At 45.4% G+C, this 15,109-nt stretch overlaps 1 protein-coding gene across 1 annotated transcript in view; it reads right to left on the reverse strand.

Annotated features, from left to right (window-relative positions):
• C2CD6 (C2 calcium dependent domain containing 6) overlaps window positions 1-15,109 on the reverse strand; it is a 38,269-nt gene that overhangs the window by 6,740 nt on the left and 16,420 nt on the right. Inside the window, exons 11-15 of the mRNA XM_054970145.1 lie at window positions 13,053-13,128; window positions 7,162-7,199; window positions 4,756-5,172; window positions 2,912-2,978; window positions 1,216-1,262 (exon numbers count right to left, since the gene is read on the reverse strand). Of these exons, the coding sequence (XP_054826120.1) occupies window positions 1,216-1,262; window positions 2,912-2,978; window positions 4,756-5,172; window positions 7,162-7,199; window positions 13,053-13,128 (645 nt within the window). The remainder of the gene's footprint in view (window positions 1-1,215; window positions 1,263-2,911; window positions 2,979-4,755; window positions 5,173-7,161; window positions 7,200-13,052; window positions 13,129-15,109) is intronic.

The raw sequence follows: 15,109 nt of genomic DNA on the forward strand, positions 1-15,109 counted from the left end.
GTCAACTTTGAGGGGGGGGCTCCTCAACCCCACTCCTACTCCCATCACAGTGTGAGAGCCGGCCAACTGAGTCCACTCGCCTTCCAACCTAACGGGGTTAACCTCCCATGAAGGGTGTGGGGAGGGGGAGGACCCAGAAGGATGGGAAAGAGGCAAACAAGTGGATAAGAACTTCAGCAATGGGATGGAAAGTTGTGCTGCATACTGTGGGGATGTTCGATCGGCTGCCCCCTCAACCAAAATGGTACATAAAGCCTGGTTGTTCATGTGCTAGGTTCTTATTTTGTGTGTGTGTGTGTGTGACACGATTCTACACTGAAATAAGAATGCTTATCCTACAACAGAGCACAAACATTCACAAGAGAAGTTTCAGAGAACAATACAGAGGAAGGTACATCTGCTCCTATACTCCCTGTTGCATTTACTGTAATTTCAGCTACCCCTTCTTATCCTAGTAATAATCATTCATTGCTAGTCTGCACACATGCATACACCTCTTGAGATCTTGAGATTGTAGACTTGGGTTATTTCCTTTTTTAATAAGAGTTTTTATTAAAAGATTATTCCAAGTTGTTTTCTTCTACTATTCTGTTAAATTTAAACCAAGGCATCTTTGCAAGACGAAGGCAGGAAAGGGGTAGGAAGCAAGACCATAAGAGGGTGTCTGCCGTGTTGCCAAGGAAGCGGAGCGGTGCCTGATCAGAACCAGCCCCGATATCCCCACCCCCCACCCCCACACCAGCTAAATGCCAGTGCCCTCAGCTAGACAGACCGGCTCTGATGCAGAAGGAGGAAGGCAAGACAGTGGCAAGGATAAAGGGCGTCACAAGGCATTTTTCTCCAAACGGATCGCAGAGAGGGTTCATGCACAAATTATTTTAATAGAAAATACTGTAAGCATCCTCATCCCCTCACCCTCTTTTATTTAAATACAGTTTATGGAATTTTAATAGTACTTTCCTTGGAGGTGCTGGGAAGTGCCCTCAAGTCATAGCTGACCTATGGCGACCCCTGCTGGAGTTTTCAAGGCAAGAGGCTAACAGAGGTGGTTTGCCATTGCCTGCCTCTGCATAGGGGGGCTGATTTTTTTGGGAGGTCTCCCACCCAAATTCTAACCAAGGCTGACCCTGCTTAGCTTCCAAGATTTAGACAAGTTCAGGCTTTTCTGGACTATCCAGGTTAGGACAGTATTGAATCTATTATGTCATTACTTACCTCAATTTCTTTCCAAGGCCATTGTGGTAGAATTTCATTAGCTGACTCTAGAAACAATTAACCAGAACAGAAGTTTTAAAACATCCAACAATAAACAATATATACTTCTTATATTTAGACATTCATAAGGTATTTTATTTTAGCTCTTCGATCTGTTAATTTCTTTACAATTAGTTATTCTAAATTTTTATAAAACCTAAAATATATTCTGTGATACCATAGCCCAAAACATTAGAATGACATTTGTAACCATGTACTGCCCCTTATATAAAACGCTTTTAGTCCGTCCTTAAACAGAACGCACTGCCCTCAGCAGCTGCCATTCAGTCAACACCCCTTTCGCAGTGACCGGGCGCGTTCGAATCGCTAGGATGTCCCTGGGTCAGGTTGAGGGGGGAGTTCTGAAGTCTGGTGGTTTCCACAAGGGCAGGGGGCCTGATCGGCATCTGGACCACAGCGCGTGGAGAGAGAGGGCTTAGAATCACACACACACACACACCATACACACACCACTCACACACACCCCTGCTGTTTTCCCAATCTGAGAGAGAATCGGAATGGTGTCGTGGTGGTTAGACGATCAAACTACAGTCTGGAGGCCCAGGTTTGAATCGCCACTAGTAGCCTTGCGGCAGTTCCATACTCTCAGCCTTACCTACCTTTAAAACATCGTGGTGAGGAGGAGGAGTTGTAAGCCCCACCACTCTACACGTTACTTCTTTTGCGAGTTCTCCAGGGAGCCAACCGGTGCTCCTCACAGGCACCCATCACCTTGGGGAGTGGCTTCTACCCCCCCCCCAAAATGAGCATGCAAATGGCCTCAGGAAGCTACTGCTGGGGGAGGGGGAGCTCCTGCTTTTCCCCCAAGCCTTTTCCCACGTGCAAAAACGCTGCGGTGAGAAGATATTTTCACATTTCTGCGGCTCCATGTGGAGGTATTTTGTGCATATGTGGTAGCAGAGAGAGGAAAGCCTCTCCTTCCCTGCACAGTTTTTGCACGGGGTGGGGTGGGGGGCTTGAGAGAAAGGCAGAAACCCTCCCTCCGCCAGTGGCAACTTCCCGAGCCCGTTCACACTCTCCTTTTTTTAATAAAAGCCAATCCCCAAGCGACACGTGCCTGTGCAGAGGACAGGTTGGCTCCCTGGAGAGCTCGTAAAAGGAGTAACACGTAGAATGAATGTTTGGGTCCCCACTGGGGAGAATAGTGGGGTATAAGTGAAGTAAGTGAAGAGCCCCGTGGCACAGAGTGGTAAGCGGCAGAACTGTAGCCCAAGCTCTGCTCATGACCTGAGTTCGATCCTGGCGGAAGGCGGGTTCAGGTAGCCGGTTCAAAATTACCACTGACGCAGCTTTCCATCCTTCTGGGGTCGGTAAAATGAGTACTCAGTTTCCTGGGGGTAAAGTGTAGGTGACTGGGGAAGGCAACGGCAAACCACCCAGTGACAAAAAGTCTGCCAAGAAAACGTCGTGATGCAACGTCCCCCCATGGGTCAGTAATGACTCAGCGCTTGCACAGGGGACTACCTTTATCTTTACTTAAGTGAAGTAAGTAAGTAAGTAAATAAATACATGGATGGGCACTAACGGCATGCAGCTCCCAACATTCACCTATGAAAGGACATGCTTTCTGCTCCTTGACATACATGTACATCAGTCTCCTGGAAATAGATGGTTTCTATAAAAATTAGTTACTTACCTGGTGGTTTTGGTGCTTCAGCTTCATCTGGGACTTCCACAAAAGCTTCAGACCTAAAATGCGATTCCTTGGACATTTCAGAGGCAATATACCAGGTAGTAAAGTACCATGGAGAAAAACAGGTAAGAGTGAGTATCTTAAAATCTTTTGAATGCACAAAAGTAATGAATTTAAACTAACAAACTGACAAACAGAAAAAAATGTGCAAAGGGAAGAACAGAACATATACAATCCATTTTTATGAACCTTATATTTGTATAATTCTGGCTTGAGAGCTGGCTACCATATGCACACCCCAGTTTATACTGGAAGATATTAATAAAGTACAAACAAAAGGGTGGCCCAATGCCCTGTATACTGTATAGACCCAGGCACACGCTGCACACACATACTGGTATTATTCATTTATACACTTATTTATAACCTACCTAAGGAAAACATTTCTAAGTTGATCATATGGTCTAATGGCCTTAATGTTTGTAGTTGATGCAATTATTTACAGAGGTCCAAGGATCTGAGAGGGGGAGGGAGGCACCAGCTGGCTAGCAAGGGGTCCGTCCCACCCAGTTGGCCATTAAGACGAGGGGGACAGAAAGCCACAGGGAATTACTACTGTTTGCAGTTCCCTGCATTCATTCTGCTTAACTGAATGGCAAACGTTAAGTCTACATGGGCTTCTTGGTAGCTGTGTACCACAGTACAGTATTTTGTGGTAAAGCGCAAATATTTTACAAAAACATGCAGTCGGTTGTTCATTTCATGAACTTACCCTACAGGAATATTACATACAAATTTTGGAATATCATGTGGCTGGCAATATGTGGGTGAAATGCCATCTTTAAAATGTTATCATGAAAGGATGACAAAACGAAGGAATGTAAGCAAAATATTTCTGATACACTGTGGAGAGATTGTTTAGTGTACAGAAAATGTTTGCTGAAAGCGTCTATACTACAGACACATCTGCTGTATATCACTTTAGCTGTTGTATCTTCTCTAGAGAACCCTGAGAATTACACGTCCATGGAAGCAGTTCCCTCCCCCCATTCCAGAGGTGACTGACTGTTAACCAGTTCAAGGCTCCTGCCGCATGGGGGCGATGCCTCCTCGTTAAGCTCTTATTGCTACCGCAAATGCAGAGGCGATGAAGGAAGCACCCAGCGACATTTTCTGTGGTGCGCCCTTGTCCTTGCCTTCCACGCCCTTCATTTCTGGAGTACTTTTTACCAGCTTTAAAAAAAACGGTAATAGGTCTACTGCTATAATGTGTAATACTGCTATAGCAGCAGACCTACAACTGAAAAAAGCCATCAAAAAGTCCACTGGTGCCAGGTGTGGGACGGGGACAAAGAACACCATGTAGGTGTGGCAGGTCCAAAAAGCTACACCTTCCTTCCCACACAGTGGCCAAACTTGCTTTAAGTATTATTTTTCTGCAATGATTGTAACAAAGCAGGTTTGGGGGAAATGTTGTGAGGCAGGGGGAAACCTAGAGGAAAACTATTGCATGGTGATGCTGTACAGAACCTAAAATAAACACCCGCTGTGGGTGGGTGCATGGGGAGCTAAAGGCCAACGCGGAAGCATTTGAGTCTTTAGTGTAGATATGCCCTGAGGGCGGCTAAAGTCTGCTGTGCTACAGCCATCTGCACCACCATCGCCAGGCCGTTCCCCACTCCACCCGAGGGCGCTGCGCTTATTAACCCAATGCCAGTGATTGAGGTGACTGAAAATGGAAACCTCAAAACGTCAAGCAAGCTTCTCCACCAGACAAGTACGAATAAATCAATTGCTGAAGAAGTAACAAGAAACGACGTGCTGCGTATTGTCCGCACTACAGTTACCTGCATTAGTCGTGGGGACTGCTTTGCCGGGGGAGGCGGTTCCTCCTCCGCAGCTCTGCTCCCAAGGCTTCCCACAGCCGTGCTTTCCGAGTCTCCTGCCTCAGCCGGGCCGTCTGAAAATTCTGCTGGGACTCCACCAGAACTGGACAGAGAGGTTTCTGACTCGCGGGAAATTTCTGTTCTTCTGATTTTACTTTCAAAGCTCCCCATAATATCTGAAGGTACATGAGAAGCAGCAGAACCACTCGACGTTACAGTCAGGGCTGGCACAGAAGGCAAGGTGTCAGCCGATGGCGGAAGGCCACATTCTCTTTCTGAGTCTGTGTCTGAATAGGTTTTTCTTTGCCTCGACGATACAGGAATTTCGGATATGGTGCTTGGCATGACAGGAATCCTGGCTGCACTGAGAAGATCCGCCTGTTTTTATAACAAAGACAGAATCACCAGCCTTGCTTAAAAGGTAGCCTGGAATGAATACAAACCATTTCCCAATAAACATTTTTGGAGTAATCAAACAAGAACTATACATCTGTGTCAAGAAGCAACCTTATGGCCAGTCCAGCATTTCACTGTTGTGAAAAACCACACCCAGATCACGTCAATGGCCTTGACACCTTTTAGGGAACTTGGGAGGTTTCCCAGATTTTCAAAGCAATACGACAGAACGTTACGCGGTCCCTTGCGGTGCACTAAAGGAGGGGGGTGGAATTAAAACAACATTGCAACAATTCATGTCTCATCTTCACATTGAGTAAAATCTCACAGCAGAGATTCTGGGCTGGATTAACCACTGGGCATGTTGGACTCACTTCCCTCGTGGAGAAGGGGTCTTCGTCCTCGCAGCACCTCAGGCAAGAGGATGGTGGTGCCTGCCTGCAACCCACCCCCGTGGCTCAACAGGGCCACCCAGCAGCAGCAGTAAGGCCCGTGGCAACCACCTTCCCCCCTGCAAGCTTCCAGCTGGCTCCAATCTGACTCTGGGGGAATGACTTTTGAGTGAACCAGTGTTTGCTGCAGCAATGGCTCCTGGCCCTCATTTCAAGCCCTTCCTTTTCCCCCTTCATCTCTCCTGAAAAATCAGGCATGGCGTCTGGCTGCTGTTTCTCTCTCCCTCTGCTATTCATATTCATACCCAGTGCCCTATTGGCAGCCATGTGGAAATGGGAGTACATGGGGTGGCTGGAATGGCAGGATAAGTCCCTGGTGGCTTCACTTTCCTTCCAGATTTCTACTTGGTCCTTCTCCCTGTGCCGGATGGCCCAGCCGTTAGGTCTCTGTCCCCAGGAGGCTGGCTTGATCCTCTGATTCTCATGCTACTTATGTGAAGGCTTATTTCAGTTAAGTCTTTTTATCCTGCTTCTTCTCTGCATGAAATGACTTACAAATTAACAAAACATAACATCCACTCAATGTGCAATTACAATATACAATGCTGAAACCAACAGGAAAAAATCAAACACACCCACCCACCCCAAATTACTCTCCCAACAGCCCCATTAATGTCTTTCTTTCTCAGTCTCATAAAATGATGTTTTTAAAAAAGACCTTTTAAAGGGCAAGTTTCTTGCAAGCAAACGAGTTCGGAAGAATGGGAAGAAGCTGATTCAGGAAACGATGGAAGGCTCCGTTTCAACGGTGGGGCCACTGGCAGAAGGCGCATCTAAACCACACACACACACACACACACACACACACAATCTTACGATCTGGCTTGGGGTTCCCCCATCTCACAACCACACGTTCTCTGGGGGACTCATCTTTTTTAAATGCCTGATTGGTCACATGGCTTGGAGCACTGGAAGGAGGGGTTTCCACTTTCCCTCCTGCACTGTATTTCCTGGTGGAAAGAGCTGCGGAGGGATTGCTTGCTCCCCCCCGCCCTGTGTCTCCTGTGCCCTCAGCCCCTCCTCCCCCCAGCAGTGCTCTGAGCTACACCAAGCGGCCAAGCATGTTTTAAAGGAAAGTCCCTGACAGTTTGTGTCATTGTGAGATGGGGCAGGGAACGCACCAACATGGCTTGTATTGTACCTGTTGTTTAGATGCACCCTGAGTGCAGGTGCCATTAAACTTCCTTTTGAGCCCCTTTTCTAGGGAACTTAATAGTACTTATTTCTGAATTAAAAGATCTGGGATCTTACAAGTGAGACTCAGCATGGGCCATCATAGGTGATATTAAGTGCTGTAGGAAACTTGTGACAATTCTACAGCACTATAGCAATACAGGAGTATCCTAGTGTGAAAATGACCAAAGGGGTCTTTTTAAAATGACTTTATCCATTATGGCTACTGAAATCTTCCTAGTTCCTAAAACCCTTTAAAATCTGATCCAAATAACCTTTTTTAGTTACATCGACATCACAGAAGTTTTGTTTCACAATACAATATACCGATAGTGCATATTCCTACCATAAATTCAGGTTGTTTTTCTTCATGTAATACTGTCTCTGCAGATGTGGAAAAAATAGTTAAGACATGGTTATATTTAACAAAGCAAAAAGAAAATGCTAGCTTATTCTGTATATCATGCTTAGGTTCCACAAGGTATACTACTTGATTCACGAGATTACTTTAGCCTTCAACAGGATGTCCCTCTCAAAATTTACAGTCTCTGGGTGTTATTTCCTGTAAGTGCTGTCCTAACAACCTTTTTTATTTAGTTGATTCTTCCATGATCTTCCCAGGCTGATACCAGATAAAATAAAACTCCAACAAAATGGAAGCAAACCAAACTGTTCCCTTTCCCACACGACACAGAGAGGAAATACAGTGCCTAGCAACTTCTCCTCAACAGAGACTATAAGAGGTAAAAATTGTAGGTTTCCATGCTGGTTGAAAACATTTTAAAAACACATACATAATAGCTTTACACTTTTTATTACAGTCAACTAAAATTGCATAAATTGGTGGGCAAATTTTCAAAGCAAAACAAAAAAAGGGGTAAGATGGGATAGAGAAATGTGGATTGCGACAGAAGACCTCCCTCTGTCGACAGGTAACACCTTCCACATGGAGACAGTTGAAATTTCAAGGGCTTCTCCACCAAGTTCGTCATCTCCTCCCCCCTCTTTTCCCCAGTTTGCTTAATAACCAACATATTGAAGGAAACTCAAAAGCTTGCTCTCAAAATGCACTTGTCACTTTTGAGGCTCTCTCTTTTTAAATCTTCTAATAAAAACAGGTTGCTCACCTGTAACTGTTTTTCTGTGAGTGGTCATCCATGTGTTCACAGTAATGGGTCTTTACTATTGTACAGAACTGTGATTTGGAGATAGCTTTTAGGTGCAAAGCACTTCACCTTCAGAAACACAGCTATGATGGGCTGCACTTTACAGCAGGTTTCCAAGTGCAGCAAAATCAGAGAGGTGAGAGGGGAAGGGTTAACTATTCCCAGGAATGAAGACTTTGAGTCACAAGCTGCTCCTTCTTCTCTGATTGGTGAGTTAGAACCAGTCTGATGGCAGTCAGTTGATTTCTGACAGGATTTTAGTGTGAGGGAGTCTGACAGGAGAGGTCAGACAGGTTCCCCTTTGGAGTGAGGAGAAAGGATTCTTTTGCCTTAACTGTAGTATTACTGTCCTAAGAATGCAAAGTCTAAATGTCAGCATAAGCTGAAGTACCCGTACACAGACACCAGAGAACCAGGAGTGTGTTTTGGTGAGAGTGACTGAGTAGTGGGTTGAAACTCCCTTTCAAGTCAAAATTAGAAGGGTTATATCTTCTGAGGAGAAGAAGATTAATCCCTACCTAGTTTCTAAAGGGGTTTTGGCTCTGACGAGGATCCCGGGTCTGTTGTGAAGGGAAAACTGTTTTAGACTAACTCCAGGAAACCTGAACTGTCATAGGAAACTTTCTGAAGAAATGTTGCTGTAACTAAGTCACTAAGTAAAACACCTTTCACTGTTAAGAACCAAGAATATATGAAAATAAGCTTCAAGGATACTATTTTGCCTGTTACTCAAGGTGTATTCTGTAATACCAACAAATTTTTACCTCAGCACTTCCATCCCCTGACTACACTTACTCAATCCCTGCCTGTTAAATAAAGTTATTTCTTTTTTAACGTTATACAGTCTCTAGTGCCATTTCCATGTACAAAGGAAGAGGGCAAAGCAGGGACACTGAATTTTGGCGGGAAAATCTGCCTCATAGTGGGGAGAGTGAAGGGGGGGGCAGTCTGTCATAGCAGCCCTGGATTGTGCATTCCTAAAAGGAGAGGAGTCATGTCTTCCTGAACAATTCTTCCTAAAACAGTAGAGTAAGACTTTGTTGCCACAAGCACTACTTAATTTCCATAAATTCACCTCCATCTGCTCTCATCCATGACAGGCAGATGGATCCCACCAAGCTGGAGAGCAAAAGTGGTGAAGAGATCCACTACACTCATAGGATCCTTTGGCGGATAGTTTCCTGGCACTGATCAGGACTTCTCTCAATGCCTGCAGGATCAACTGGTCAGCTGACATATCCGGGCTACTGGGCACAGCTGTCTAAATTCAGAATCCTGCCATGATGCTGAATTGGGGACAACAGCAGGACCCTGGAGAACCAAAGTTGGCGTCTTCAGCATGGGGCAGTCAAGATATGCAGTCTGTGTTATCTCTTAAGATCTTCCGTATGACCATGATTACAAAGGGGGACTGAGAAAAAGCCCAAAAGAAGCATCCCAACCATGTCTAAAGAAAGCTCTCTTTCAGGGACAGGAGTTCTGTAACTGTTCTGGAGCAGAACTGGTGACACTTGGTGCTACATGGAGTCATGAAGTGGTCAAGGAGAGGCACTACTGTGACTCAGCGACAGAGCATCTGTTTGGCATGTGGAAGGTCCCAGGTTCAATCCCCGGCATCTCCAGTGAAAAGGATCAGGAAGCAGGTGATGAGAAAGACCTCTGCTGGAGATCTGGGAGAACCATGGCCAGTCTGAGTACATAAGACTGACCTTGATGGGCCAAGGGCTTTACTCGGTATCATAATGTGTTCATGTGTGTTCAATCTGTGGGAATTCCTACTGGAGGGAAAAATCAGATCCAGGCATTCACTGGTGAGCTTCCACTCATGAGTGATGGAACCACATTGATGGGGGTATTTGCAGGGGTGTTGTCCTCCCCTGCAACAAGTGCCAGGCCTGCTATCCACAGTAACGCCATATTGTTTTCTGATGCTTTCTCATGTTGTAGTTTTCCAGTGTTATTTGTCCACAGATTCACAGAGAACCAGCTGTGTTCCCAGGGAGGCAGGAAGGCTGTATCTACCAGAACTAGACATTGACCTTGGAGGAGCATCCTTCCAAGGGTCGATGTCTCCAAGACTGATGCAGCCTCCGAACAGCAGGCCAAGCAGCTAGGCAAGATGGAGCGGCAAGAGGGTACTTGGACAGATGCTTCATAAGAATCAATAAGGCCCTGTCAAATGACCCACAGTACCTCAATCAGGAAATGAGAGTTACAGGAGTAAAAGGTACATTGATCTTTCATGATGAGGTGATCATGCGGAGGGGAAGGTTCCAAAGTTAATGGATAGGAGTGTCAGGGAAGCATCCCAGGAGATCCTCAATCGGACCTGTGCACAGATGTTCTATGAGACTCAGAAAAGGCGAAGCGACAGCATCCTTGGAATCATGGAACCACCCGGTGCAAGACCTCCAGTATCAGTTCCAGCTCTAGAATCAGTTCATGGACCTCAGAATCTGGAACCAAGGTAGCTTCAGTGAGGACAGTCAAAGTTTCATGAGGAATGGTCTCTCTCTACTGCATCTGCTGCTTCTTCACCTTCACTGGCTCTAGACTTTCCTTCCCTTTCAGAACAAGAGTGAAACACTGGTGCTGAGGCTGAGGGAATGGAAACTGACAGCCTAGAGACAGACTTTGCAAGAAAATAGGAAACTGAGCTAAAAGATTGAGCTGTGGGATCAAAGAAAGATAAAGCACAACGAAGCTTGCATTCTGGACTCATGGTTCCTCCTTTGGGGAACTTCAGGCAGTACGGCGAGTGTCTACTTCGTGATGCCCATCAAGGCATAATAGGCAATAGTCAGTTGTGATTATCCATCAAGGTCATTTTCCCTCCACAGAATCTACAGCCTACACTGTTTCAACTTGGTTGGCTGTGCCCTAGGTGCCAGCAACTCATGGGCATAGAATTACATCTACCACATACAGATGTAGAACTACATACACAAACAGTGCAATCCTATGAAGAGTTACTTCAGTCGAAGCCCATTGTGGGCTTCGACTGGAGTAACTTTTCTTAGGATTGTACTGTAAGACTAAGGTCAAATCCACATTACTCAATCTAAGTCGCATGTTCCCTGCATTCTCCATGCAATCCCGAGTGCCGGTCACATTACCTCATTAAACAGACACATTTCATTCACATTTCTCCCGAATATGTGGTAACAGGTTTTCATCAGGAGTTTCACGGTGGACATGAACGGGTAAATGCGCAATTTACGCGTTTTTTTTAAAAAACCACCCCCCTTCCTGTCTCTCCGGCCATTCCGAGAGTTCCTATTGGCTGATTCAACTTTCAAGTGCTCCGTAGTCTGCAAAAGACTGTTTTTGACTTCATAGCGTTGGATTTATTGATCATGTTGTTTCTAAATCAAATCTGGTCGTTTGAAAAATCATTTTGGGGTGAATCCCTCAGAACGGACTCACGAAACATCCTTTTTACCTGTTTTTTATTTTTCTCTGGATTACTGTGATATCGAAATTACGGTGAATCAATCATTCGAATTTAAGAAAACACAGAGAAAACCATTTCTGATACTGATGACTAGACCGTTGGTTTATTATGGCATATGTTATTAGTTCATGGACAGTGGAGGGGGCTGCAGCAAGGAAAAAAAGAGAGAAGGTCAGAAATGTGGTGCATGAGAGACAGATATCAGGAACAGGATTGTCGCTTCATTGATGTTTCCTTATAAGGCGAGATCGAAATAATGGAAAAGTCAGTTCAAAATTTTTTTTAAAAAGCGGCTATTCCAGTCGCTGTGTGACCGTAGGAGCGCGCGAGAACAACACATTTGAGGATGGAATGTGAACGGAGGGGAGAAATTTGCAGATTGAAGACAAACGCAAAAATACCGGGAAAAAAGGGGTGAGAGGTGAATGTGGATTCAGCCTAAGAGTCTCCCTACACAAGACATTTTACAGAGTAGGGAGACGCAATGTTAGCCTCCCCGAAGGCTGAGTCAATTTCACCTCCCCTTTGGAGAGGCGAAGATAGAATTAACCAACCCTCTGAGGAGTGATCTTCACAGGCTGTATCTTTTTAAAGTACCTGGTGTAGAGAGGTGAAATTGACAGTGTCTTTGGCTCTGTCTTTTTAAACTACGCTTCCCAACTAAAATTGCATCTCCCTACACTTGGGCGTCCTCGTGTAAGAAGCATCGTGTAGAGAGATTCTCAGAGCCAGGGCTTTTTTTGTGGACAAAGAGGTGGTGGAACTCAGTGGGTTGCCCTCGGAGAAAATGGTCACATGGCTGGTGGCCCCGCCCCCTGATCTCCAGACAGAGGGGAATTGAGATTGCCCTCCGCACCGCTCAGCGGCGCGGAGGGCAATCTCAACTCCCCTCTGTCTGGAGATCAGGGGGCGGGGCCACCAGCCATGTGACCATTTTCAAGAGGTTCCGGAACTTCGTTTCCCCGCGTTCCAGCTGAGAAAAAGCCCTGCTCAGAGCTAAAGACAGAAGATGAAGAAGTCAAAGCTGGAGAGGCAGAACAATGACTGTATAAAGATATAAATTCTTTTAAGGGAGAAAAAACTAGCTCTTGAGATATTCTCTTAGATAAATCCTTAGATGCTGCTGTTCTGCTGGGCAAAAGGAACAGATTGGCAAAAAGCAACGACTCCCCTTTGGGCATGCTCAAAGGATGTATTTCTGAGGGAGGGGAAAATATTTTGTGCCTGCCAGCTTAGCTCTCGAGGTTTCCCAATCGTCGTTCAGTAGAGATGAAAAGCCCAGCAATGTGACGTCACAAAGAAGTTGTTCCACAATGAATATTGTTGTGTGGACGGACCAATTTGAGCAGTTTATAAGGAGGCACCTGAAATTCAAATAACTCTCCATAGTTTGAATTATACATTCCCCGTCTAAAATTATTCTTATAATTTAAAAAAGTCTATAGTTAGTTTAATTCAGATCCATTTCTTTTCCTATTTGCAAACATGGTAAACTTAAAAATGAGAACTACAAATGCCGGTATATACTTCCATTGCAAAAGTTAGAAAACCATCGTTTACATGCTGCCCCATCCTCTGTTAACGTAATTTCTGAAAAAACATGGATGTCCTGTGTACCTGGTGCGCTATCTGAAGCACTTTCTTTAATAACAGGGTGCTGTACCTTCCCAACCATTTGTTTGAATCGAGACACCTGGGGGAGGAGGAAAATTTAAAAAAAAATTAAACGATGCTTGCCAGTATAAACAATCCTTCTTATTGTGATCATCAGTACAGTAACAAATACTGTTGATGTTTTGTTCAATCTTGTATATCATATCTGGGATTGCTACCTCAACAGTGAATTAAAATTCTGAATGCCATGTTCTCTGCAGGTCAGGTGCTGATTTCCGAAGTTCAATGTAAGCTTCTTTGCCGTGCTCCAGCAGCCTGACAGCCGCTCAAATGTAAGGGGCGGGGGGGGGCAGGAAGGCGGCTTTGTTATGTGCAGAGGAGCACCTGGCTCCCCATCCAACTGGCGCTGCTCACGGCCTCTCCCTTCCCCTCCAATTGCCATAAACCTAAATGGAGTGATTAAATTGGCTATTCCAGCTGGCACGCAGCTTCTAGTCTAGTTTGTTTCCTAGGGGAACAGAGAACATGATAATGAATTGCTTGGGAGAGAGAGGTCAGTAAACATTTGTGTATTTTGGAAAAACTGCAAATTCACTTCCAAAACTGATCCAGGCAAGAATATGTGTTGCTGGGGGGCGGGGCGGGGGGTGGTGGAATTCAGATGGCAAAAGCCGGCCTCATATTGCTGAAAACAAAGAGAGAAGTTCACGGACCCACATCCTGGAGAACTTTATTCTGTAGGTCTGGAGCAACAACTACAAAAAACTCTAACATTAAATGAGACCTGCTGAATTACGCCAAAGTTCCCTCTAGTAAAACATCCTGTTTTCCGGGAATGCTTCTTAAAGCCTGTAAGGAGGCTGTCAAGGCAACGGCCTTCCGCTGTTGTTCTCACTAGCAATGGATGTGCAGAGGTATACTGCCTCTGGACATAGAGGTTCTACTTAGGGCCAAACTAGACATGACAGCACCCTCACGTCTGCCACAGGGATGCCTCAGCCATTTTCAAGTGGTTTTAAAATGATACAAGGGCCTCCAAGACTGCCTGAACGCGTGAAGCTCCCATTCACTCAAGCACCTTTCCCAGAAAAGGAACGTTTCCAGGGGATGCCTTCTTAGGAGGGGTTTTGCAACTGCCTCTTTCAAGGCGATTGGAACTACACTCTTCCACATTTATTACCTTCCAGGTCAACTCAACCTACCCAGACCAGCCTGACTCTAACAGCAATGAAGGGTTGAGAGCCAAGCTACAAGTGACGCCTGACACAGGTTGGACACTTGTCAGCTTCCCTCAAGTTTTGATGGGAAACGTAGGCATCCTGGTCTTGCAGCTGTAATGGAGAGGCCAAGCTGTAAAACCAGGATACCTACGTTTCCCATCAAAACTTGAGGGAAGCTGACAAGTGTCCAACCTGTGTCAGGCGTCACTTGTAGCTTGGCTGTGAGTCTGTTAGACGAGGAAGACTTGACACTGTCTTTCCCTCAAGTTCAAGAGGGGGACAAACCAGAAAGTTAGAGAGGTCAGGGCATCTGTTTACTCCTTAGTGCCCTGAACTATCCTTTGAGGTGTAGACTGCTAATCCCAAGACCTCCTCCTCCCGACACCCTTCTCTTCCTCCCTTTGTCACACAACTGTCTCTTCTCTCCATCTTGCACCATGGATGCAGGACTTGTCCTGCAATCCATGCACATCGTTAGAGTAAATAAGTAGATAGGAATCTATCTCTCTGTTTTCCTATCCAAGTATGGAGTTCCTACAATAAAGAACTCTTATTTCTCTTCTAAATCTAAACCAAGTGTAAGTTTATTAGTTTCTCTCTGACAGTCACACCAGCCAGCAGGCTCCAAACACCCATCACGTTGTTCTCTGCAGTTGATGCTATTTTGCTACCCTCCTCCTAGTAGTTTATGGAGGACCAGTTGTAAACCTTCTAAGAGAGTCTAAATTGGGTAGGCTGCACACTCTTAAGCAACTTGTCCACTTTGTCAGGCCTCCCCAGCTGAAAGTCATCGATGCAACTAGGACCGGACTGCATTCCGACAGCATCCCGAGACTGAAC

The sequence above is a fragment of the Eublepharis macularius genome, chromosome 2 (assembly GCF_028583425.1).
Source record: "Eublepharis macularius isolate TG4126 chromosome 2, MPM_Emac_v1.0, whole genome shotgun sequence".
NCBI classification, from domain to species: Eukaryota; Metazoa; Chordata; class Lepidosauria; order Squamata; family Eublepharidae; genus Eublepharis; species Eublepharis macularius.